Raw genomic sequence first — 23,789 nt, 5'->3', positions numbered from 1 at the left:
ACCCAGAGCCACAGAGAGAGGTGGACAGCAACACTACCACGGATTGTTAGTAGGTTTCATGGAAACTTTGTTTTAAAACTTGTTTTATACAAGTGTTTAAAATGCAATCAAGGGTTTGGCTTGTCCTGATTTTTCAGCAGTGTCAGACCCACTCCAAACACACACACCCCCCACAGAGGGGCTTTGCAGTCAACAGGGCACAGAGGACACTTCTACTCATCTCATTTTCTCTCCTCTAGAGGTCTGAGCACCCTTTTTACTGAAGGATGTAAGTGAAGCTGGGGGGGTGGGGGGAAGGTATGCCATAAAGGAAAAGTTGTGATGAGTTTCATCACCACTGTCCAACTGCCTCCCCTAGGGACCCCTCCTCTCAATCTTTGAGGAGCAAACACTGGCTCTTCTCAAAATGATGTAGACCTTGCAGACAGCTACTGCTGCCAGTCCTGCCTGACTCAGGAGATGTCAATCCTGAGACCGAGCAGCTCTGCTATGGGCCTTGCAGGTGGAAGAAGGATGAATATGGATGAGCAGACATCCAAATATGAGCACTTCGGGAAAATATGGGAGTCCGGGGATTACAAAAAAAATGCATTTTTGTGAGCTTTGACAGAAGCATAAAAGAGCTGCAGAGAAGAGAAGATAATTTAGCCATTCTAAGTTTAAGGATTGTTTTGCAGAGTCAGAGCAAACACCTTTGCAAATGAAAAATGCTGTTTTGTCCATGAGCTTCATCTCGCTGCAGACAGACCACTGCAGGAAAAAGTCCAAGGCTGAAACATTTTTTCCACACAGAACCACCCCCCCTCCCCACCATCATGGTAGGTTGCTGGAGTAATTAGTCATGCTCAGAATGAGTTTCTGGCTTAACCCCCCTGCCCTGGCCCTTGCATCCCTGGCAAGACACTACACTTTTGAGATGTTTCACCTGGTGCTCCACATCTGTCTCTCTATTGGCATATAGAAAATAATGGAGAAGACCCTGAATTGAGCCATGCTGGGAAACAGGGAGGAGAGAGATGGGCTGTCAAAAAAAGAGGTGGCTTGGCAAGGGGGAAGCAAGCTCAGAAGTGAGACTCTGCAGAACCATGATGTCAGATAACCTCTCTGTGATCCCAGGACTATGCCTCCCAGGTTCAACAGTGAACTTCAACCTTCAAGCCTCGTTGGTCCTCGTTTAAACAAGGATGGTTTTACTGGCTCTAGAAAGCATGGGGGCAAACAGCCACAAACCAGGGGGAAGTGAAAGAGTTACTGGGAGAAAAAATAAAACAGAAGAAAGGTTACATGACAAACCACCTGTATGTTGAGTCGGAAAGGTGAAGACACCCATTCACCACAGCTCAAGCCACATCTTCTCCAACTCTGTCCCAACTCTGTCCCTACTCTCAGCCTGGCAAGAACATCACTGTACCTTCCTGCCACCCCTTCCAGGGACGCAGAGAGGCAGCGGGGTGGGTGCAGCCACCCCACCATCAGCAGAGCAGCCCACGCTTGGCTGCTCCCCTACCCCCACCCACAGCCATTAGTGTAAGCAGGCGCTGCCGACACATTTGCGGCAGGACCATCCGTCACCGCCGGCTGACGGCGTGACAGAGCTTTCTTGTCGAAGCGGAGAATCAATATGCCAGGAAATAATGATAATGAATCACCCTTTCACAACGCATGCCACTTGCTTCCCTTTTCCTACATTAGGTGGCATGATGGATTCCAAGAGGAGGAGGAAGAGGTTTTCATGAGCTAGCTTCCTATTCTCTTCGGAAGGAGGAAGGTCTCTCCCCACCTTAACCTTGATCCTGATCCTCCCATGGAGCTCAAACACAGCTGACCACTCCTAAACAGAGGAACAGATCTCATTTAGTTTAACTTCAGACAGCTCTGTCAGGACAGAAGGCATAAAAGCAAGAACATCTGCTCTGTACACACTGAGCAGCACAGCATCATGTCAAGACAGTCTTAGCTCCTGCATCCCCACCCAACACTTGTGTTGTCTACTTCACTACCGATGCCTTTCCAGGATGCTGGTGTCCCCCCTCAGAGCCAGCTGCCTTCTATCAGTGTTTTGGGCAAGTTTAAGAGCCCACCACAACTTTGGATCTGCCAGGTATTATGGATGCTGTGGCATTTGAAGTATTAAAGCACAGCTGGAGTTCACCACGCCGGCAGAACAAAGTATCTGAAATTAAGACATTGATTCTTAAATTTAAGACTCAGTTACCCAGTTTTTCCTGCAGAAGTTATATCCTGTCACTTGTTCATGACCTCCAGCTCTCTAAACTCCAGAGCAGCAACTGATAAATTTCTCCAACCTTCAGAAAAGGTTTCTATATGAAATGTCAGTGAAGAGGTAACATGAAAACCACGTTTGCTCCATCAGATGTGGGAGCTGGAGTAGTTAAGGATCAGATTTGGTAATTACAGAGCCTAAAACACAGTCTCGATGAATATGAAGGATTTATGAGCACAGAGACTGTGGAGAAGCAAGATGGATATGTTCATAGAAGACAGCAATTCTCTGGAGGGAGATGTCAGAAGAGGAGGAGGGAAATTACTTCCCAGAAGAAAGGTATGAGCCGAAGTTGTGGGACATCAGTGTGGTTCCTTTTGTTAATGGAGAGCAAGGACAGCGTTATCCTCCCTGCCCCAAAACCTAAGGCAGGGTCTACGTGGCAGGGGAGTGTTGCTTATAGGGCAGGGGAAGCAGAGCCACGCGTTGGGCACATTGAGATCACAGAAGTGTGATACAGCTTCACAGGTAGGCAAGAAAAAAAGCCTCTCGGACACCTCCACTTCCCCTGCCATCTCCCCAACTCTGCCAGATTTGCCTAGATCCTGCTGCAGCCGACACTACTGCTGCCCTGGCTGTGGGCCAGGCAGAGCCTGTTTTGTTCACAAAGGGAAACTTCACTAAGAAATACCACCAGGATTGTTTTCTTGACTGTCAAAAGCGGTCCAGCAGGGCTTCTCTGATGTAAAGGCGTCACTTCCCTGCTTTTAGGGCAGGGTTTGCTAGGCAATAACCAAGATTTACAAGTAGCCTCCCCTACTGTGGTAACAACTCCTGCTGTGAAGCCAGTGGAGCTGCCCCTTCCTCAGCCAGCATCAGCTGGTCTCCACAGACATCTGCACACCACTGACAGTTCACAGGGAGCAAAACGGCTCCACGCTCGGGTGTTTATCACGGATGCTTTATCTCAACATATGGGAAGGAAAGAGCAGCCAGCCAGGCTTGTTTGCTTCTGGTGGAAAATTACCCGTGTAGTTTATTGTCCTCTCTCCTCCAGTCACCTTTGGCAGAAGCACCATAAAGCCTCTGCAGCCGGGACTTAGCTCTGAGCTCTGCTGTTAACTTGGTCTATTAGCTTTGACAGTCACTTCTCACCGAAGAGTAAATTCTCACGTGCAGAGAGAGAAGGAAATTAACACACACTTTGGTATCACCACGAGCCTGTGCTGGGGTTGTGCATGGTTTGGAAGGCACTGAGTGCAGAACACCAGTGTCCCATGAAATCCAGGTGCTCTGCAGCTTTAGCCACACCTTCCCCATCCTGCCTTGGGCCCTACCCACCAAAGTTTTTATCAGCTTGTCCCAACAATGCATCCTTTCGCACTCTGAAAGGAGAGCAGTTGCATGCCATGCACCCACTGTGAAAACCTGCGTGGGCACCACCATCCAGACCTTCTTGAAAACGTGTCCTTACGTTTTCAGCTCCCCTTCTCCAGCTCTCAGACCCATCAGCTTGTCTCCTGCTGGCTGGATAAAGTGCTCTTTTCAGGAACGTCAACTCCTCAGGCAGGATCTCAGTGGTCCTGTCCAGCTCAGCACGTCACTCTCCATCTGCATCTGAAGCTCACAAGGCTCTTTCACTCACACAGGCACCGCTTCACCCCACTGCCCCCCACAAACAGCACTGAAACGAGCTCCTCAGTAGACAACTCTGAAAGTGGGCATGACAGAAGCACAGCCTTTTAACTAACTCTTCATAAATATATTCACCTCTCTTAGTGAATTATTTACCCTGGGCTCTGGCAGCAGCTTTCGCTGCTCCAAAAGGGATGCAAGAACATGAAGTAACTTCGTTGAAGAAGCTTGTCAGAATGAACATGCAACAGTGTCCTGATTTACAGTCCAATTCCCTCCTCCTTGCCACTGAGATCGAACTGGTCGCTCCTTAAGCTGTTTGCTGAAAGCTCCATTTTTGAAGCAGAAAAGAGGCCCCTTGAAGATGGTGGGCACTGGCAGAGCAATCTCTCTGCAGGAGACTGGAAAGACAGGACTTCTGACAACTGTTACCCCCTCCTGTATCAGCCTCTGCTATAATTCTCTGTCTCTGCAGCTGGAAGGACATAGAGTGGCTCCAGGTTTCCACACTGAACCAACTCCTGCACAGCTGGATCAGCCTGCTAAGGGCAGCAGTGACAGTCACTACGGCAGCTGGAACCTGCTCAAAGTGAGATGGTCTGAGACCAGGTCTCTGCAGAGAAGTGCTGGGAAGTTCTGTAAAGAGCAGGGTTCCAGTGGAGAGAACAAAACTATCAGAGAAGTTAGTAGATATGGAAAGTCAGCCTCACCAGCATGCTGTGGAGAGCCCTCTCCTTGTTTTCTTCCCTAGAAGCCTTCTACCAAGCATCCAGGAAGGGGCCGGGATGGAGAAATAAGAGCTTAACGCAGACTTCCCAGCTATTCTTGTCCTTTTTCCTTCCATCTTACTGGCCAGAGGAAAGAACTAGGGAAAAGATTTTATTTCTAGGCATATAGTTGTGAGATCATATTTTGGGCAGGGTTGGGAATGCTCTGTCTCAAGGGCTGCAGTTATTTGAATAGATGTGGTATGATCTGACTGCACCACAGGGAGAACAGAGCCTGCAGCAACCAAACCCCAAAGTTTATTCCTCTAGAAAATGTCTCTTTATTAAAATACAATACTTTCTAATAACTACAATATAGCACCAAGAGCAGCACATAGAGCAAATGTCCCACCTGGGAGCTATCTGGGAACTTTTGCCAGAGACTATTCAATAAGAGCAGCGATAATCATGCTACCAATGTCTTTAAAGCCAACAGTCCTCACCTATAGAGCTGGGCATCTCAGGCTGTAACAGGCTGCAATTAATCGGGTTAGCTGCTTAATACACAATAGCCCCATGTTTGCTGCTGAGCTCCACCAAGCCCTGTCCTTTCGTTATCTTTCTTAATCCATATCCTTTCCCCATGACGCTGCTAGACAGTTATTATCCAATATTATCCAATAATAAAGAGGTAGGCTTGTGTCCCAGCAACCTGTGTCCCCTCTGCTCTGAGAAGTGCATCACACTTGCCTGGCTCAGTCCCTTTTGCTGTGCCGTGCCCTCCAGCAGCTCATACCTAACACCACCCATTGATCAGGATTGGAGAAAGCAGAGGGGGGGAAAGAGAACCACCCCAGTTAGGTAATCAAGTCTTTAGGGAGCAATCCATCTCAACCATAGCTTTAAACCCTCCAGGAAAATAAAGCCTGAAGTCCAAACAGCACCACCAACAGCTCTAATTTATTGGTGGCTTAGTTGGTTTAGTCTTCTGCATGAGACACACTGTTCTAAAAACCTTACAAGAATCCTGAAAACAGGCTCCAAAACTGGTGAAGGACTTGGACCAGTAACAGCTCCACACTCACAAGACTGAGGTGAGAGGGAGCTGGAAGGAAGGAAGGAGTTACAGTCTGGGGAAGAAACCCTCCCCGTCACCAGGGCATGATTCACTTTGATGTTCTTACCTGGTCACCCAGAAAGGGGCCCTGCCTCTGCTCTTACCAGCATTGCTCAAGAGCTGGGTGAGCCAACAAGGTTTTAGCCTTAGTTCAAATCAAGGCACCACTACCATTAAGCACCATTACCAGGATGTAAAACAAGTGATTTTCCCCAACTAGCCCACTCTCCAGGGAAACACAGACGACAGGCTCCTTGTAGCACCCACTGGGATCCCTGTGCTCACTCTCCCAAGGCAGTTTGGGCACGTGTTGGAGAGGGCTGACAAAGCAGGCCAAGGAGCTTTTGTAAGTTGGGAAACGGATGAGAGCTTGTGTAGGCAAACCCTTCCCCACCCGCCAGCTCCCAGAGAAGAGAGATCTCCAAGCACAGATAAGGCCAACGGTTCAAGCTCCAACTGCTGCACTGAATTTAACCATTGGCACTCACCCACACGAGGTGGCAATCAGTTTTGGAGCCAAATATGTAAGCTGTTACTCTTCAGAAGACTGCCAACAGCTCAATGGCTCTGGAAGCCCTCACTGCCATCAGCCCCACTCCACCTGGAGACACAGATCCACCCTCTGTGCTCCTATCAGTCCTGACAGGGAAACGCCTTGCCATGCCAGCCTTGTTTCCAGATGAGCTCTCCGTGTTCAGCAGGCCCAGACAAGGAGAGCCCATCTGTCTGGGCTGTCTGGCAGAACTGTACTTGGCCATTCAGGCTCCTCCTTCAGCTTTCTCCTTTTAGAGACTTCTGAGGTACCTGTCTTGGCTAGTCCCTTGCTCTGGGAGGAAAAACAGCCAGAAGAAGGGTGATCCCTGCTGCATCTCCCTGTTCTTTAACTGCCCCATGTTTAATTTGCAGTCCAGATCCCAGTGTTTAAGACTGTATTTTTTCAGTGACAGAATGAATCTTTTCTTGTCCTCAAAGTGTGGAAAGAGACCGCTGTAGGCTTTGTTAGCTGATGTGCTGCTTGCGATGAGTACGAGGCTCTGGAAAGAGGCGAGTGACATTTGATTATCACTTAGATCAGGAGAAAGAGGGAAAGCGACTTTCAAAGGCAAGGCTGTCACTGTTACAAACACCAGCAGAAATGACCTTCACACACAGCTAGCTCTCCCCGCTGCCAAGAACCATCCTCTCAGCCACTGTCATCTGAAATCGCCAGTACACCTGGGGCAGTGCAGCTTTACATCAGCCGCTGCTGCTCCCAAATCCAGGGACTTTTCATCAAGCTGGGGGAAAGGGTGTACAGTGGGTCCTGCAGTAAGCATGCTGCAAAGCCTGTACTGGCCTCCTGGCTCAAATAGGATTGATTTTTTTTTTTTCAAATCATGATGTAAACAATGGGTCAGCTTCCCCATCCTCACCGGGCCAGCGTGAGAGGTAAGCTAAATAAGCCACTGTCTGTGTGGGAAGCTTTACCCAGCACAAGGAGGAGGCAGGCTGGCAGCTCCAGTGGTCAGCTCTGCCCCTCAGAGCACGTTGCAGAAGGGGAAGAACCTTTAGCACCACATGGCTAAAAACAACTCAAGAAAGAGGAAGAAAAAGGCTCAGATTATAGCAGGATAGAGTCCACATCTGGCATTCAGGCAGGAAAAGTTCAGGAGACCACAAAATACCAGCCAAGACCACTCTTTAGGATCTAAGCTCTCTAAGCACCAACAAAAGACCAAACCATGTTTTAACTCTCAGCTCTGCTTTCCAAAGAGGGGACAGCGATGATGTGAGGACACGGGAGAAGCCAGCTTGATAAATATTGGCAGTACGGGATCCATCCTTACCCCAGAATCTGCAGAAAGAGCTTTTCTCTGTTCCCTGCATCACATGGCTCTTTGATAAATCATCTTTCCTAATAAATCTATCCCTCATTGTACACATACGGAATCCGTTGCTCTAAGTAGCCACTGAGGTGCTGTCAGGGTCATTAAATATCATTATCTGGGGCAGCTGTTCCCCAGCGTGCTGACACAGGAATCAATCAGGCTAAAGCATGAATTTCCCCTACACTTCTCCAAACACTGCCTTTGTCCCTCTCCATCAAGCGATGAAAATAGTGAAGCAGTTCTGCCTTCACGCCAAGGTTTAGCAATCTTCCTACTGGAAGGAGCCGGCTAAAGGGAAACCAACAGCAGATCAGGCAGGCGTCAGGTTGTCACAGAGACAGGATGAGGTTTGACTGATGTCTTCACCAGAAAAAAAAGGAGGCAGGGTGATTGGAAACAGGCCAGCGAGCTGAGCAAAGATTACTCTAAAAAAAAAAAAAACCCACACAACAAAACAAACCCAAACGACACATACCACACAAAACCCAAAAACCACCACCCACAATAAAAACTAAAACCATCCCCCCAAAAACCCTTCCTTTAATACTCCTCTAATGAGATAACATCTTCCTCTGAAGAGCATGGGGGCTTTCAAACCTTTCATGTGCTCAGACACCAACAGGGAAAAACAGACACTCAGGATTTCCACACCATCTGAGGTTAGGATTTGTTAACTCAAGCTGTTCAGCATCTGAGACTTGAGGGCTTAAAATCCAGCCTCATTTTCCTGGGTGACAACTGCTTAACCCCATCTCAGATGTTCTCTGGAACAGATGAACTCTATTCCTCTGCAGTGACTGCCAGCCACTTCCAAAAGGATCACAGGCCTTTGAACTCACAGAAAAGGGACTATATGCAACTGAAGTCAGGTCAAGAGTGTGTTTGCAGTGAGAAATAGACTGAGACTCAGCTTTTCTTCCTATTCCAGGTCAGTGATGAGCCAATTCTGTGCTTGAATGGTCTGGATCCATGAACCAGGAGACCATTAACCTGCAGAAACACTACTGGTGCTGTAAGACCCTCTCTGTTAGCCCTGAATATCAGTTACTCTGTCAAGGTTACACAAAACAAGACAAACCTCAATATAAGCCTCCATAACACACACACTCCTCAGCCTTTAAGAGCATGTATGCATACAAGCCAGAAGCAAAGCAGCTGCACCTTTGGATGACAAAGGCACTGCAAAGGCACAAAAAGAGTAGAGATGTCTAATTTCCCTAAAGGGAATTATCTGTCTTCCCAGAAGTTCTTGGCAGTAAGGTATTGGAGACAGCTCATGAGAGCAGGGCTTCACAAGGACAACACATGTGGGTTTGGGGGTTTCCAATCCAGCACATCCTATGCTACAGAAAGGCCTGGGGAAAAAAAAAAAACACCCATGCAAACAGACAATAAAACTAAGGGCAGAAAGTCTGACAGAAGTGCCTTTTTTTCTCAGATCAAAACAAAGATTGTTGTAAGATCTGTTGTGCATGTGCTGAGAGAATGAGAAATCTACTACTGAACACCAACTGGTGGGTATCACAGTTATCCCCCCCACAGGAGACTTTTCCAAATCCTTTCTGCCTCTCAGGCAAACCAGATTAAAACTTCATCTACCAGCTCATGTCTGATTGAAAACAATTTGTTTTAATCAAATTTCATCCTAGAACAAAAAAAAAATCCTTTTCCTCAAAGATTTATCAGGTTTGGACAATACTCTTCAAAGAGGTTGTTTTGATAATCGCTTGCTTCTAAACAAGAATATCTTGCAAAAAAACCCAAAAAATAAACCAACACCAAAAAATAGCCATCGGTAGCATTACTCAGATTCCATCTATGGGAAAGAGATGGTCAAGACTTTACCAAGACTCACCTATCCATCTCATTAGGGATGTCATGATTTGAAGGTACTTGGTCTTCTGCACGTTGAAGAAGGTGAAAGGACCCAGGAGGAGAGTGAATGCTGCCTGGAAGGACAATAAAAACACACGTTAAGTTAAAACTCAGAAATTCTGCTAGCAAGATAAATTTGTCAGTGAAGCAAAGCTCGCCTTGAAAGTTCACCTCCAGACACGACTGTCTGTCATGGAGCTTTCTTTGTTGCTTAATTTTACAGCTAAGTTGGCTGAGACACAGGGGGGTCAAGCAAGCTGCTCGGTATCAGAGAACACGCCTCAGGCGGGAGCGGAGCACAGGATCCTCTTGGCTCTCAGACGCTTGCTATCACTGCTACAGTATGCCTTTACTGACACATTTCAGTAAAAGCTCTCAGTGCAGCTTTATGGAACATTAAATATTAAACTGTGGCCTCTTTGTCCAGATACATTCTCAGTTTAGGTCTGGACAGCAATAGCTGTGACCAGTCTGCTCACATTAACATTGATGGGGTAGCTTTGGGGTGTCCTAGGCTGAACAGCAACGGAGCCACATCTGCCTGGAACACTTTTTCCCCACACTTTAATTTCCTTGTTTTATAGCATAACAGTTAAGCTGTTGACTTGGAAGCTGAAAACCTGTACAAAGTGAGGGGAAGATGGGGGGTAACAAAAAAATCAAAGAGATGCTCATAGGAATGAGCCTCACTCGGTGCGGAAATTAAAGACGCTGTCAATGAGGAGAGATCTTTCTTCCCTGCCCTCTTAGATGGATATTGAGAGACACTGAGTGGCACTCGGAGCCCTACTGAGTCCAGACAGAGAAAAGAAAAGGCTTTACTGCAGGAAGACAGACTTTGATTGAGGTCTGAATGTGAACTGAGAAGAGCTACTTGTCACAGGGAGACAAAAATGGGTGTTACAGGAGACAGCCCTGCCTGTGCTCCATGGGATGGCACAGACCAGCCATACACCAGCAGGTTCAAAAGCTGTAAGCAAGCAGCATTTAGAAAGCCACAGCACACGCAGTACAAATCTGAGCAACCCAAAGGGATTTTTAAAGACAAATACTCAACATTAATATTTACACGTTGCTCTTTTCCATGACTTCTTAAAGCAGTTCAGAAAAAAGGTGTCACCAGAAGGGAAGAACTGGGACTCGAAAGGGCAGACTGCAGAGCCTCAAGGTCTCTGTCGACCCCAACAGAGTCAGCGGCAGAACAGAATCCAAGCTATTTTAAGACTGGTACAACCCCAAGAAACCTTTTTTGAGACGGTTTCAGAATATCTGCAAGGCAAATTGGAAACGCCTCGCATCACAAGTATTCTCAGACGCCTGGTGTAAACCCAGAAGGGGACCAGGGGAGAGAACCCTTGGTTTCACACGTCGCTCGGTCAAAACGTATCCTGACCCGAGGCCATCATTTACACCAATTTTTTTATTTTTTTTGTGTGTCAAGCATTAAAAACAAGATAGAAAGCATGCACAGAATTCAGATTTGTGAAGCAATTGAGGATCCTTGGAGGAAATGCTGAAATCACACAGAATACAACACAGGCATAACTGCCAAGACTAAGAGCTAAGACAGACTTAATAGTTAAGACACTTCCAGTTTTAACACAGAAGTAAACCAGCAGTTTACAACTCTTTTTTACTCTTCTCCCTCTTGCTCCTTTCTTCTAATCAAGAGCTTAACTCCACTCTCCTGCCACCCTCTCCTGCCCTCTACACACTGCCACTCCGTCCTAGCATAGTGCACAAACCCCAAAGGACTAAAACTTTAGACTTGAGAGATGTAGGTCAAGGACCCAGAGCGAACCAAGCAGACACCAACTCTCTTACTGGAAATTATTCTCCAGTTTGTGACTAATCTCTTTCAACCTCTCCTCCCAACACACATGCTGCTCAACACGGCCTCCCTTCAAATCCCGTTAATAGCTCATGCGTCAGAAAGAGCCGAGACAAAAAGAGATGGACGAAGGATGGTGATAATTAAGGAACAGGTGTCTTCTGCAAATTAGAATGCACCAGAACCAATTGGCAAAACAGCACCTCAAACCATGGCAGGGATTGACAGGAGACTGCTGAGCATCAAAGCAGCTGGGTCTGAAGCCTAGATTTGTCCTAAGCACCAGGGAAGGAGCTGTGTTAAAGTGGATTTGGGGCTCAGTTGCTGAAAAACATCAAAAGCATCATTAGGTGCTGGAGGCACCTGGGTCTCCTGCGTGCTCCCCAACAACTGCTAATGAAGCAGAAGGAATTCTTCTGGATGTTATACTCCACTGTCTGCAGTTATTCTCCAGAGCTCAAGGCAACTTAACTAAATCCACTGAGCAACTCTATCTACCCTTTCCCTCCTCTGTGGGCTTCACTACTCAACTCATGGGGAAGAGATACCAGTCCTTGTGCCTGGATGGTCAGAGTCCCCTCCCATCCTTTAAGACGATCAGTGTTTTCTACTCTTAACAAGATCCTGGAGCTGTTCCAAAGGAACCAAGCGAGAGATGAATTCAAGTACAATAGAAATGTATTACCTTTTCCACTTGACGCCCATTAGCGAACCAAGACCACTACCCACAGATCAATACAAACGATGCTAAGGCCTGGAATGAGACGAGATTGCCCCGCTTCACAGGGATTTGTGCCAAACACCCAAACACTTTTAGGAAGGGAAGCCACAGCACACACTGGACTGCTGGAGAGGAGGAAGGCCGGGCAGAAGAGTCGGACATTAAACAGCCAGATTAACATCACTTCAAAGTGAAACTGTGTACAGCTCCACAGGATTCAGCACAGGTCAGGAGAGAGAGGCAAGTTCCTCACCAATTACCAGGGCATGAGGGGCAAGGACTTAGTCCCTGGACTAGAACTAATCTCATCATCAGCCCTCAGAAGAACCCCAAGGCCGGGAAGCCTATTTAGAAACACATCCCCAAGAGGATGAGAAGAGACCATGGTGCTTAGAAGGAGGATGTCTACCTTCTCTACCTCACTCTGCCAGACACCTAAGTGCTCTTCCAACCCATTAAGTTAATTAGTTTCATAACTTCTCCCTAAGGAAAAAGCAAGCCCAAATAAGCACCTCAGACATATACCAGAACTTTTCACCTGATGTTCTCCAAGCTCAAGTCTCCCCCAGAGGGGTATAATTTACAAAGTGCTTCATTACACGCTATTCAAACAATCTGAAACCTACAGAGAGAACTGCACCAGCCAAATATGCAGAGCTCTGGGACATCAAAAAGCTCTCCCAAGTCTTCCAGTTCACCTCCTAACCTGGCTGAGATGATTTCTAGGAGTTCATCATTCTCTTCCTAAACTTCAGCAAATTAATCCGAGGCAGAACAAGCAGTCTACTTTGATTAAAGGTTTTTCCACTAATGAAGTGGTTTCCTATTAGGAACAAGCAGGCGTCCGTGGTTGATTCATTGTTAAAACTTTACCACGGGTAAGGGAAACCTCCCTTTGGCTAAGAAGCAGTGTCAGATCTATCAAATGCTGTTCATATTCACAGAATACCTTTTCTGTGTTTTTGCACAGACTAGCTGTTAAGACTGGTTCCCAAATTTCTCTCCAGGCTCCTCCATTAAATGGGAGAGGCCAGATGAATGGCCAGGCTTGCTGCTGAAGGTACCTAGAACCCACACATGACAAATAAATGCAACAGACACAAAATTCTTGACTTTTCTTTGCTTTCTCACGCAGAAAACCAGCATAAAGATCCAGCACATTAATGACCCCCTAAAAAACAGTGTTTTTCCTGCTTTCACTGACATTCCCAGTCAGAAAATTAGAAGGCAATGAGTGTAGAGGAAAGAACAGCAGCTTGTCACCCTGAATTACACTCTGCCCTGCAGGCTAGTAGGAGCCATGAGCAGCACACCAGCTTGCTCAACCCCTGGGACGGTCTTCAAATCCATTCCTCCCACCAAGCCAAGCCACAACAGTACAGGCACCAAGGTTTGGGAGGTTCTCAGAGCTGGCAACTCAGCTGACACCGCTTTCCCAGCCTCTGCGCCTGTCAGCTCTTAGTATTTCAAAGTGAAAAGTAGGCTGGTCAACTCCAGTCTTCTTGCCACAGGGGAAACTAGCTGGGATTTACCATTGCCTGGAATATATTTTTATATATATATTTAGATATTTCTAAAAGTATATTTTATAAAAGCTCTTATGTTAAAACTTGGTTACATAACCTCATTTATTGGCTTATCTTAAAAAAGGAAAAGTAAGATCAAGCGTTAATAGGACATCTGGCTGGTTTTATCAGCTTAATTTCAGCCAAGAGGACCACCAAGAGAGCTCTCAACCACTCAGTAATGGCCAGCTAATGCCAAGAGTCTCTCAGCCCATACAAACACACTTTAAGCCAGTCAGAGGGCTGTATTGACTAAGCAGGTTCTTTATTGACCTGAAGGGTCCATCTATCACTCTGAACCAGTACAGTTCAATAGCTTTCATCTGCTTCCCAGCGTGCGGCTCGTACAGAAGAAGCCAATACAGCTCAGGAAGCACAATTAGCATCCCAAACGTAGCTGATGCATGTATTAGATGCAGTAGTTACAGCATTATGGCTACTGCCTGCATGTATTTGCAAGAGGACCATCTGAAAGCCAGCTTCATTCATAACTGTCATCAGAACTTGCTTGTTTTCATGCTCCACAAACTCATCTGTAGGAATTGCATCTGTTTTTGGTGCTTGCTGAGTAGTGAATTAAAAACAGTAGCTGCTGTTTCTTGTTGAGTCAGAGCCCAGAAACTTTCATATAGTTGAGTAGAAGCAGGGTATTTACCTGAGCAGAGCGAGACCATGAAGATTAATCTTGCTAAATGCAGCAACTACTCCAGGAGCAGAGCAAAAAGAGTTTAAGAGTTTTTGAATAAATGCATTTTTGTGGCACAGGGCTATCATACCAACGTGAAGTTAATAGGTCTCAGTTACCAGGGCAAGGATCCCTCAGTTTTAATATTGTAGAGAGATGTCGTGGTGCCCTCCCCTTAAACACTTCCCTTAGGGCTGAGGCCCCAACCACTCTTTCCTTTCCCTCCTCCAGGCCCTCCTTGCCCTCATTCAGAACCAAAATTCACCCCAAACAAATCCTTCCTTGGAGGCTCTTGACTGAAGTGCCAACATCTCACACAAATTTTACTTCAGGGGAGTATCAGCTCCACCTCTGCAGAAATTGATGTTTAGATTTCACAACTGAGCAGTTGTACCTCTCCCCCAAAAGACAGTAGAGCAAATAACCCTACTGTAATGGGGAGCAAGCTGGCATTTAAAAAGAAAGTTATTGGTTCAACAAAATCAATCTCTGCCCTTGGTAGACTTTGACACCTTGGCTGGAAAGCTGAGAGTCAAGTGCTTTATAGAGGACTAGGGGTATTCAGCATTCCCACAGCAAAGCAAGATACCCACAGGGAGACGCAAGCTCTACTGAACGATCACCTCCCAGAGGAAGCTTTGTTTGAGTCAGTGCTCAGGCACAAGGAAAGTCTCCTTGAGACACTTCATACCCTCTGTCAGGAGTGGCAATTCTGACACCCGTTCTGCTTCTGCGAGATGTCCCTGAGCTCAGAGCTATTTCAGAACCCAGATAAGTGCTAGAAGGGACAGACAAAACAGTACAACAAAACCAGTCTGCGCAAGTACAGAGATCAAACAAGATGTTAGGAGATCCAGGGACTGGCTGCTCTGTTCCCACCTCAGCACACTCTCCTCTAGAGTGTGTCTAAAGAGACATCTAGGAAAAAAACCCAGAAAAACAAAAAGCAAAACTTGATTTACCAGCATTGACACAGGTCAGAGGTTTTATCCCAGGCTGGAAGCTTGAACCAGACCTATCATCTTCAGTAGAGGAGTTTCATATGAACTGGTGTTCCTATTCACATCCTCAGGGAACTTTTAGCGCTGACTTTGGAGAGAAATATTAAATGCAAGGTGCTTTCCCCACTCCCGTTTGGGACTCCTAGATAAAGAAAGCAGAGCTTTGTAACATTTCAGAGCTACTTGCAGCTACACCAACACCTACCTGCAGCTTCTGGTGGCCCCTCTACACCCACTTTGAGTTGTGGCAACTGCTACACCACCCAGCAGCAGGCTCCAGTTGCCCATGCCAGGGCTTCAGTGCTTTTCAGCTATGTCACCGAAAAGGGAAAAGGGTCTCCTGCAACACAGTGCCCACCCTGCCATCTCTCCTCCTCTTCACTAGGGTGACAAGGCCACATTTCTCTCCTGCATGAGCTCATATCTCAAGCTAGAGAGCCAGATGGCACATCAGCGAAGGCAGCGATCCAAGCTTTCGTTGGTAAAGCTTTACCCCTTGCAGTGGACAGCACAAATAGAAATACATGAAAGGAGTCTGATTGTTCAGGAAGGAGCTTTTTAGAGAGCTGGGGAGGGGGGAGAAAAAAAGTAAAGCTGAAGATCCACATCCTGTCAAGGCTGGAGGCAGAGCTGCAGTGGGGCCATGCTGATAGGCAGCAAGTTATGAGCATAAAAGCAATTATGAAGCTCTTAAAGTTGGTTGAAGAGAGATAAACCAGCCACAGAACAAGGATTGCTCAAAAAAGTTGAGAGGCAAGAGGGATTTTAACCTCCAGAATCCCTCTAGAGTCAGGAAGTCACAACGGAGGGAGGATGCAACCGCCAGACATCCCACAAGGAATATTTATAGATAAAGAAACAAGGGCAGTTACGCTTTGAGTACAGCAGGCATCTGCTGCCACAGCAGCTCCGGTAATTAACGTGCCGCTCTCGGGACACCTGGCAGAGGTTTATAGTCATAACTCACACGAAGCATATTGCTGGCACTAAGGAGCCCTCACCCACCTCTCTCCTCAGTATCTCAAGGCAGGGAGGAGGTATCCTCCAAGAACCAAGACCTCAGCTGCTGCCAGGCTGGTTTTTGCCAGCAAAACAAGTGGTATTTCACCCACCCGCACCCACGGTACCCTTTAAACTGGACATGCCTCTCATGGTTCCTGTGCCATAGCGCTCCCAGTGCCTCTTCCAAAATGGAAGACCTTCTGCAAGAAATGGAAAGAAGCACCTCTAGCCCCCCAAAGCTACTGGCTTTAGCGGATCTGAATATAATCCAGAGATTTTCAACACCAGCTTTCGATCTTGACTGCCCATCCAGCAGACAAGTGCACTACTCCCAGCTAATGTCCTTGCAAGCTACGATCTTGCTGGGCATCCAACACACCAAGCTGGCAACTGAGCAGCCTGTACAAGCAGCTCTGGGAGGTAAAAGCAGAATCAGCACACGGATGGCAAGGCAGTCCCAGGGGGTGCTGCTCTCCTCTCCCCAGCCTGACTCAGGGCCACAGCCTGCTTTTGGAGTTGGCCCATCTCTGAGCACAAGGAACTTTCCACTTTGGAAAGAACACCCTGGAAAACCAGTTCTTCCTTCTCGTGAAGTGAAGAAATCCAGGCACAAAGTGTTTTCAGAAAGTCATTCAGTGCAAGGATTGCAGTCCCTGGCACACCTGGGGTGTGCAGGATCACAGCCAGCGGCAAGCTTGCACTCTCCGGGGTAAATACACTTCCATTATCATTTTTCACAAAAAGAGAAAGATGGAGGCCAGCAATAACCCCGAGGTGACTGGCATCTAATTTTTCATCATTGGAGTATTTATGGCACAGCCATTTGCAGCATCTTGTAATCACTTTACCGCCTCCTTGACCCCTGGCTCCCCCTTATTCTGCATCTTCTAATTGCATTTGAACAAGCAGGAGGGAAGCAGCAAAGTGGATAGATGCAGGAGAGCTGAATGGTTGGTTTGTGATACTTGGAAGGACAGCAGAGGAGCTGCAGAGCCAGATCTGGCTGTACCCCCCACCACCAGCTTGCTTTGACCTCCCACTGGCTAAGAAACAGGAGCCTTCCTCCCTCCCGACACCGGGTAACCTTGAGGAGTCATCCCCTGCCTCCCCAATTCCTTAGCGTGGTACAAGAGATTAATGAGTTCCCTCCAACAAAGTGTGAAGGGATAAAACATTATACATAGACACTGCCTGAAATTCCTGCATATTCATAGCCTCTCCTGGCAGGGTATTGGCAACTACAACAATATTTACATTGACTACAAAGGCCCCCGGGTCAGCCAGCGTAAAGCGAGGGAGAGACGGAGCAGTGTGACACGGATGCACAGAGAGCCCTGCAAACATATCAAGCCACAAGCTGCCAGGGTTAGGAGATACTTGGTTCCAGCAAGGATGAGTGTTCCTGATGGCCACTAACCCCTGATCTGCCACAGCACAAACAGTGCCTCCGCCACAAAGCCGTTATTTTTCCTCTTTTTCCCCTACAAACTTCTCAGTTGAGTTTCACACGACTCTTAGCTGCCTGGAGGATGTAATTTCAGGGACAGCATTATCCCCATCCTTGTCTCAGGCAGGAATTGCCTGAAGGGAAAGGAAGTGTCCCACACTCTGTACCTACTTTGCAGCAGCACAAAAGCAAGAGATAAAGGCTGGTTGCCCGGGGCTAGCAGAGAACCTGCTTGCTCCCAGCCTCCTCCTTTGCCTTCTCCTCTACAGCTCACACCAAACTGGTGCAACAGGCTTCAGAGATCAGCTCTGCCTGAGAGCATTATACCGATTCAACTTACAAGATAAATCCCAGCTGCATTATTTGTATTTATAGTCCTGCTTACAGAAGCATGAGCCACGTGTGGGATTTGCTGATGTAGTCCAAAAAATCCACATTTTTGGACAAAAGCGTCAGTGATCTCACCCAGACATAAAGTGCAATTTAGGAGGATGTTAAGAAGTTGCAGACTTATTTAGGAATATAAAGAGATACCAGTGTGTTCAGAGCTCTTTTCTCTACAGCTTCTGGTAACGTTCAGAGAGGCATAACTGCACAGTTCTGCAGCCCTGGTGCTTTCTACCTGCATATTAAGAAACTAACAATAATTTCAGGGGAGGAGAGATCAAGACTGCTGTCTTACATGATGAAAAAGCTGATGCGAATCAGGCAAGCAGCAAGGTCAGACCTCTGTTTAAAAACAAAACTGGTGTTGAAACACCAAACAAAATACTGGAAAATACACTGTCGAGAAGGCAGCTTGTATTGCATCTCCCAGGGGAGCGCTTAGCTGACTTAACAGGTCTTCTCTAATTCTAGTTTCTAGGGTGCTGTCACTACCACCACAGAGTGTAACCCTGTACAGGGGAAATGCATTTATTACTTATTTTCTAAAAAACCATTCCAAAAATGGAAGATCTGTGAGTCTGCTGGAACAGCATAGTCTTAGAAAGAGATTATAAAAGGCTTTAAACCTTTACAGCTTACGTAGTGCATGGGTGATCACAAACCAGTATCGGTTCTGACATCTGCCCTCTTGGTCTCCGATATAGAGAGAGAACAGTGTCAGCTTTGGTGCCTCGCTGCCCAAGTGAGCTTACTCCAAAGAACAGCTTTATTTAGGAAGAGCAGTAGCACGACCTCTCAGCTTTGCCAGGGTGACTCCGTTGGGAGCCCAATAAACAGCGTTGGTGAGTGTGTAACTGCAGGAAGCACACAAAAGCAGAGATTAACTAGAGCCACTTCTTCATTCAGATGGCTTGCTTTCAAGATTCATGCCCACCATCCATCATCACATAAGACAAACCAAGCATTAAAGTGTGTGGGACACTCATCCATGGGGAAGCCAAGTGCATCTGAGCTCACCAGTAGCCTCTACTCATCACGCCAGCCCCCTTGCTTCTTTTAAGGTCTGGTAGCACCTGCAGCACATCTGGCCAGGGATACAACCAGCAGCACAGCACCCTTCCCTTCCCTTCCACACAGCCCTCGCCAGCCAGCTGGAGGTGGCAGGGGGGAAGGATTTGCCCTTTGGAAAAGCTCAGTGTCCAAGTGACAGTGCAACCCAAGCTCCACTTAAACCAAAAAACACTTCTCATTGTGAAGTGAACAGACAGCTCTGTGCAGAAAACATATTCCAGTCCCCTGCACTATTGATTTTCCTGTGAAAAGAGACAAAACTAATCCTTTAAACTTAACTGCTTCAATCCGTGGTCTTGCAGTTGCTTCACTGTTGTACCAAAGGCTGACTCCCCTACCCAGCTGTGGCAGCAGGGAGGCTTGCCTTTTGGCTGATGTTTCTTTTACTCAAAATGCAATCAGTTACAAGGAAAGCAAGAAAAATCACACACCAGAACCTGAACTCCAGCTTTCAGGTCACCGGTACAACAAGTTTATATTCCACTTTCACAACACTGTACACCTGCCTCTTCCTCCTGCCAGGTCAGAAGAAGCTCTTATTCACCAGGCCAGTTATTATCTGCAGTTCCCTTTGCGTTAGGAAACACGGAAGGGTGTGGGAAACTCCAAAAGAGCTGATTTATCCGCCACAGGCATATGACGAGTGAGCAATTGAAAGAATTTATTGACAAGGCCACAGAAGAGGAATGGACCAGGATGAAGGAGGCAGGATTTATGCCGTATTAACAAGGCTATGTGCCAATTTCAACCTTATTAGTTTCACAATATAAAAAGGTAAGAATTGCCTTCCTGTCCCACACCCAGACACCGTCTATTTTAAATGAACTTGGCTCCTGTCCTTCTTCAACTACTTCAGAGCAAAGCAACAACTTAACCGACCTTACTTTTTGGAAGCTGACTAGATGAGGCATGAGAAGACTCCAATCAGCCCCTGAGACTGGGCTTTTAGCCAAGGAAAGCTGTATTTCAGAGGCACCTGTAACAGCCAGCTAGGGCTATTGATATTTATGCTTAATGCAGTACTAATTCCTCTCCTGCCACAGCAAAAGCTCAAAACCCAGGTGCCTGTACATACAGAAATGGCATAATATTCTGGACCCTTGAGAGGCTTTTACCTATTTTGAAGGCTTTCAGAACTGCATCTACGCACAGAGGCAGCAGCTGCCTTTTTTGTACATTTGTTTCTATTTCTATACCAGTATCATAATAAAACTCATCACAGCATTTGTGGTAGGGGATATAACGCAATACCTCTGGCAAGAGGGTCTTACCATGAATAACTTCTTACAGGATATGCAGGGTGACATGCTAATGGTACCCCAGTCCTGCTGCATCCTTCCTGTAAACTGGGGTAACCTGGAACGTAACAATGCTACAGTTTAAGCAATTTACTTAAACAAGATGATGGTTTCACACCAGCAGGGTAAACTTCCATTAGCTTTTCTTCCTTTCCCCCCGCTCACCCTGAGAGCCCAGGGCTAGCACCCCAAACCTTTTTGACTGATGTACTGTGAAATCAGCCCTCCCTGCTCCAGACACCTCCCACTGAAGCTGTTGCCTTCCCCACCACTGGATCTCAAGGTCTCTAGACACTGAAACCTGTAAGAATAAATATCCAGGAGACAGCAGCTGTGACCCATTTATTACCGGATGCTGCTGCAGGGCACAGCTGAGGAAGGCAGGGCAGAGGAAGAGCACTTGCTGCAAAGGGAACAAGCGGAGCAAACCCAGGTGTCCTTGGAAGAAGCACTCTGCTCGCAGCACTGCTCCAGCTCTGTTTCTCCAACTCCCAGTTGGCAAGAGACAGCTTAGATCAAGCATGGATGTTCAAGTACTGCCACGAGGGCTCCCCTCCTACCACTGCTGGGAGGTTAAAAAAAAAAAAAAACAAAACAAAAAACCCACAATGAAAGCCCATAGAGGTCAGAAGGCAGCAATGGACAGAGAAGCTACAAGCGTCTCACACACTGAACAAGCCAATAAAACTGCCCTGTTGCAGGTCAATGTATCTGAAAAGGTCTAGCTTTGGCAATAAAATTCACAGGTACCTTTACCCAGAGCAGAGGGTGCGTGCACACGTGCAGCACAGTCAGGGGAGGGAAGCAGAGCACGTACACTGGCGGCACAAAGCACGGCGCCCCAGCCGACAGCCAAAGAGGGCCGGGGAAGCAGCACCGCGCCGAGGCAGCTGGGATCTACATCAACACTTATCAGTTCAGCCTTCACATTTGCCGATTAAGTTCTGCTGGCACTGAGGAATTGTACGTGTCCTCAGACTACCTCCCGGCCCCCCTGCACAGCCTCCCGCGGCTGCAGCCCGGCCCTGCTCTGGTCGCTGGGTATTCTGATCAGAGCGTCAGGCTGGGGTGACATTGTCCCCTCCTGAAGAGGGGACAGTAAGCGCCTGCAAGCCCGCTCATTTTATTCACTGCACAAGCACGTTTCCAACTGGGATAATCTCCATTAAACCATCTGCGCTCCCATCTTTGCTCGGCCCGCACCCGCTGGGCTGCCTGCGATACTGCAGCATCTGTGAACCGGCAAAAGCGGATGCCACGTCCCTTTCCCAATCAGCTAAAAAACCAACAGAGACTCAGACAGAACAGATGCACCTGGTAGCTTTGACGCGCTACCGAGCCAGGCTACCAGGAGTACCTGTGCCAGTGCCTCCTCTGAAAGGTGCACGGCTCCCTCCGAGAATTTAAGCCATTTCCTTTCCATGGTGGGAAGGCGCCATGCCCCAAATTGCCAGAAGAGGAGGGCTGAGAAGAGAGTAGAGGTTTTAGCTACAACGGCTGCCCCCGGTGCAGAAGACAAGCGCCGTTTGCCAGGTCATGAATGCATTTTGGATCAGACACTCTCAATGGCTGCTTATCCCCAGGACTTAATCTCTCTCTTATTTATCTCAGTATCTGCTTTCTAGAAACAGGGACTATCATGTCACATTCCTACAGCACTGGAAGAGAAAGACAAGAAAGTGTTATGATGAAAGATCTGAAGCTTAAATCCGCTGCCCCCTCCCTGCAGCCTACACAGAAGATGCCCAGCTGGCCTTACAGGAATCATTACAGAGCAACGGCATCGGGGGGTAAATTCAGCATGGAGAGAACTCGCCCCTGTCCTTAGCATTGCCACCGAGACAGCCAAGGGACTCGGGAGTCACTTCAGCTGTCGAGGACATGACAGAGTGGTGACAGATCTGAAGCCAAGATAGAAAGCCATCGATCTGCTTTAACTGTAATCAGCGCTTGCCTTCAACAAGGTCACTGGGCCATCTAACACATGCCTTTCTTCCAGCCCACTTGCCCCGCGTGGTCTTGCCCTCACAGGTGTGGAACAGCACGGCAGGGCTCAAGGCTCTCCTTCTAAACCCCCCAGGACTCCCACCAGTCCCAAAGAGGTGGCAAATATTTGCAGCAAGCGATGGGACAGGAGCAAAAGGCTATTTCAGTATTTCCTGCCTTCACTTATTTGCTTTGCAAGCCTTTATTTTCCAAGGCAATTTACAAACAAGAAGCAAGATAACCATTTGTTCAGACAAAGGTTAATAGGGGCCTAGTGGTCTCTGAAGGCTCTGCAGTCACACTTAGGTGTGAAATTTCGGAGTAGCAATAAAGATGCTGAGCAGACAAGCAAGTCTCAAGAGAAGGATTTAATCTGTCTAAATATTCTCATTATGTACATAGTTTTCAGCTTCCATTCACAGTGATCAGAGCAGAGACAGCTTCCAGAGGCCTTCTTGGACAATAAACCGTGAAATAGGATTTTTACATCAGTCATTATTCCCCTCTCCACCCCCAGCTCAAAGAGTCAATGTTTGAAATGGTTTTTGTTGAAAAGACGACACAGCATCGGGAGAGAGAGTCGACAGGAGGAAAGCAGCACAGATCTTTGGCAGACTGGTGGTACTTGGCACAAGAGAGCTCCCATTGGCACCATTTTCCCAGAAAACCTCAAATAGATTATTTATCCTGGTAGTCCAAAAAAGGCTTTCTATGGGGCCACGCACAGAGTAAGAAATACAGCACTACATCCAGAGACCTGCTTCACTGGAATAGGCAAGAGGGTCCAGTTACATCCACCCATCTTGCTCCTAAAAGCCACTTAAAGCTAAATACAGTGCTAAATCGAGGTGAGAAAACTAAGAGGCAGGCATCTAGGACAAAAGGGCTGATCCAAAAACTCAGCTGCTTTCTTTTGGGATCGCAGTGTCCATCTGTCCCCTTGCCACAGGGGAACTTAGCCTGCAAAAATAGATCTTGTTTGTCCACTGAAACGTGGAACCTGAATTATTCTAACAAGCAAGAATTCAAAAAAGAAGTTGTCAAGAAAAGAGAGCAAGTTTCTGGGACTGAGAGTATAGCTATGCTCTTGATGCATCTCACCCCTCCTCACCTTCATGTTGACTTTCCCCCTTCAGTCAGGCAGGTTTCAGCTTTTCTTGCTTATTCAAGACTCTATGTCTACACACAAAAAGCTTGGACAAAGTTTGTGGTGATAGTTACAGTGTTTTGCTAATAAGTTTTTTGCTTGAAGCCAAGCGACTTCCTACCCCTACCCTCCCATCCCCAGGTTTCTCTCAGAAAATTTAAGAGCTGTAACTACTGGTCACTAGCTGTCCACATCACAAACAGGATAGTGGGGGAGAAGCAT

At 47.2% G+C, this 23,789-nt stretch overlaps 1 protein-coding gene across 2 annotated transcripts in view; it reads right to left on the bottom strand.

Annotated features, from left to right (window-relative positions):
• The window catches only part of TMEM104 (transmembrane protein 104), a 44,663-nt gene that overhangs the window by 8,037 nt on the left and 12,837 nt on the right, over window positions 1-23,789 (bottom strand). For both annotated transcript variants that reach the window (XM_014954019.1, XM_014954026.1), the window contains exon 8: window positions 9,407-9,500. In XM_014954019.1, coding sequence (XP_014809505.1) covers window positions 9,407-9,500 — 94 coding nt within the window. The remainder of the gene's footprint in view (window positions 1-9,406; window positions 9,501-23,789) is intronic.

The sequence above is a fragment of the Calidris pugnax genome, unplaced genomic scaffold, assembly GCF_001431845.1.
Source record: "Calidris pugnax isolate Ruff unplaced genomic scaffold, ASM143184v1 scaffold9, whole genome shotgun sequence".
Lineage (NCBI taxonomy): Eukaryota > Metazoa > Chordata > Aves > Charadriiformes > Scolopacidae > Calidris > Calidris pugnax.
Note: the sequence above shows the minus strand (reverse complement) of the source record. Positions and strands in the feature narration are given on the sequence as shown.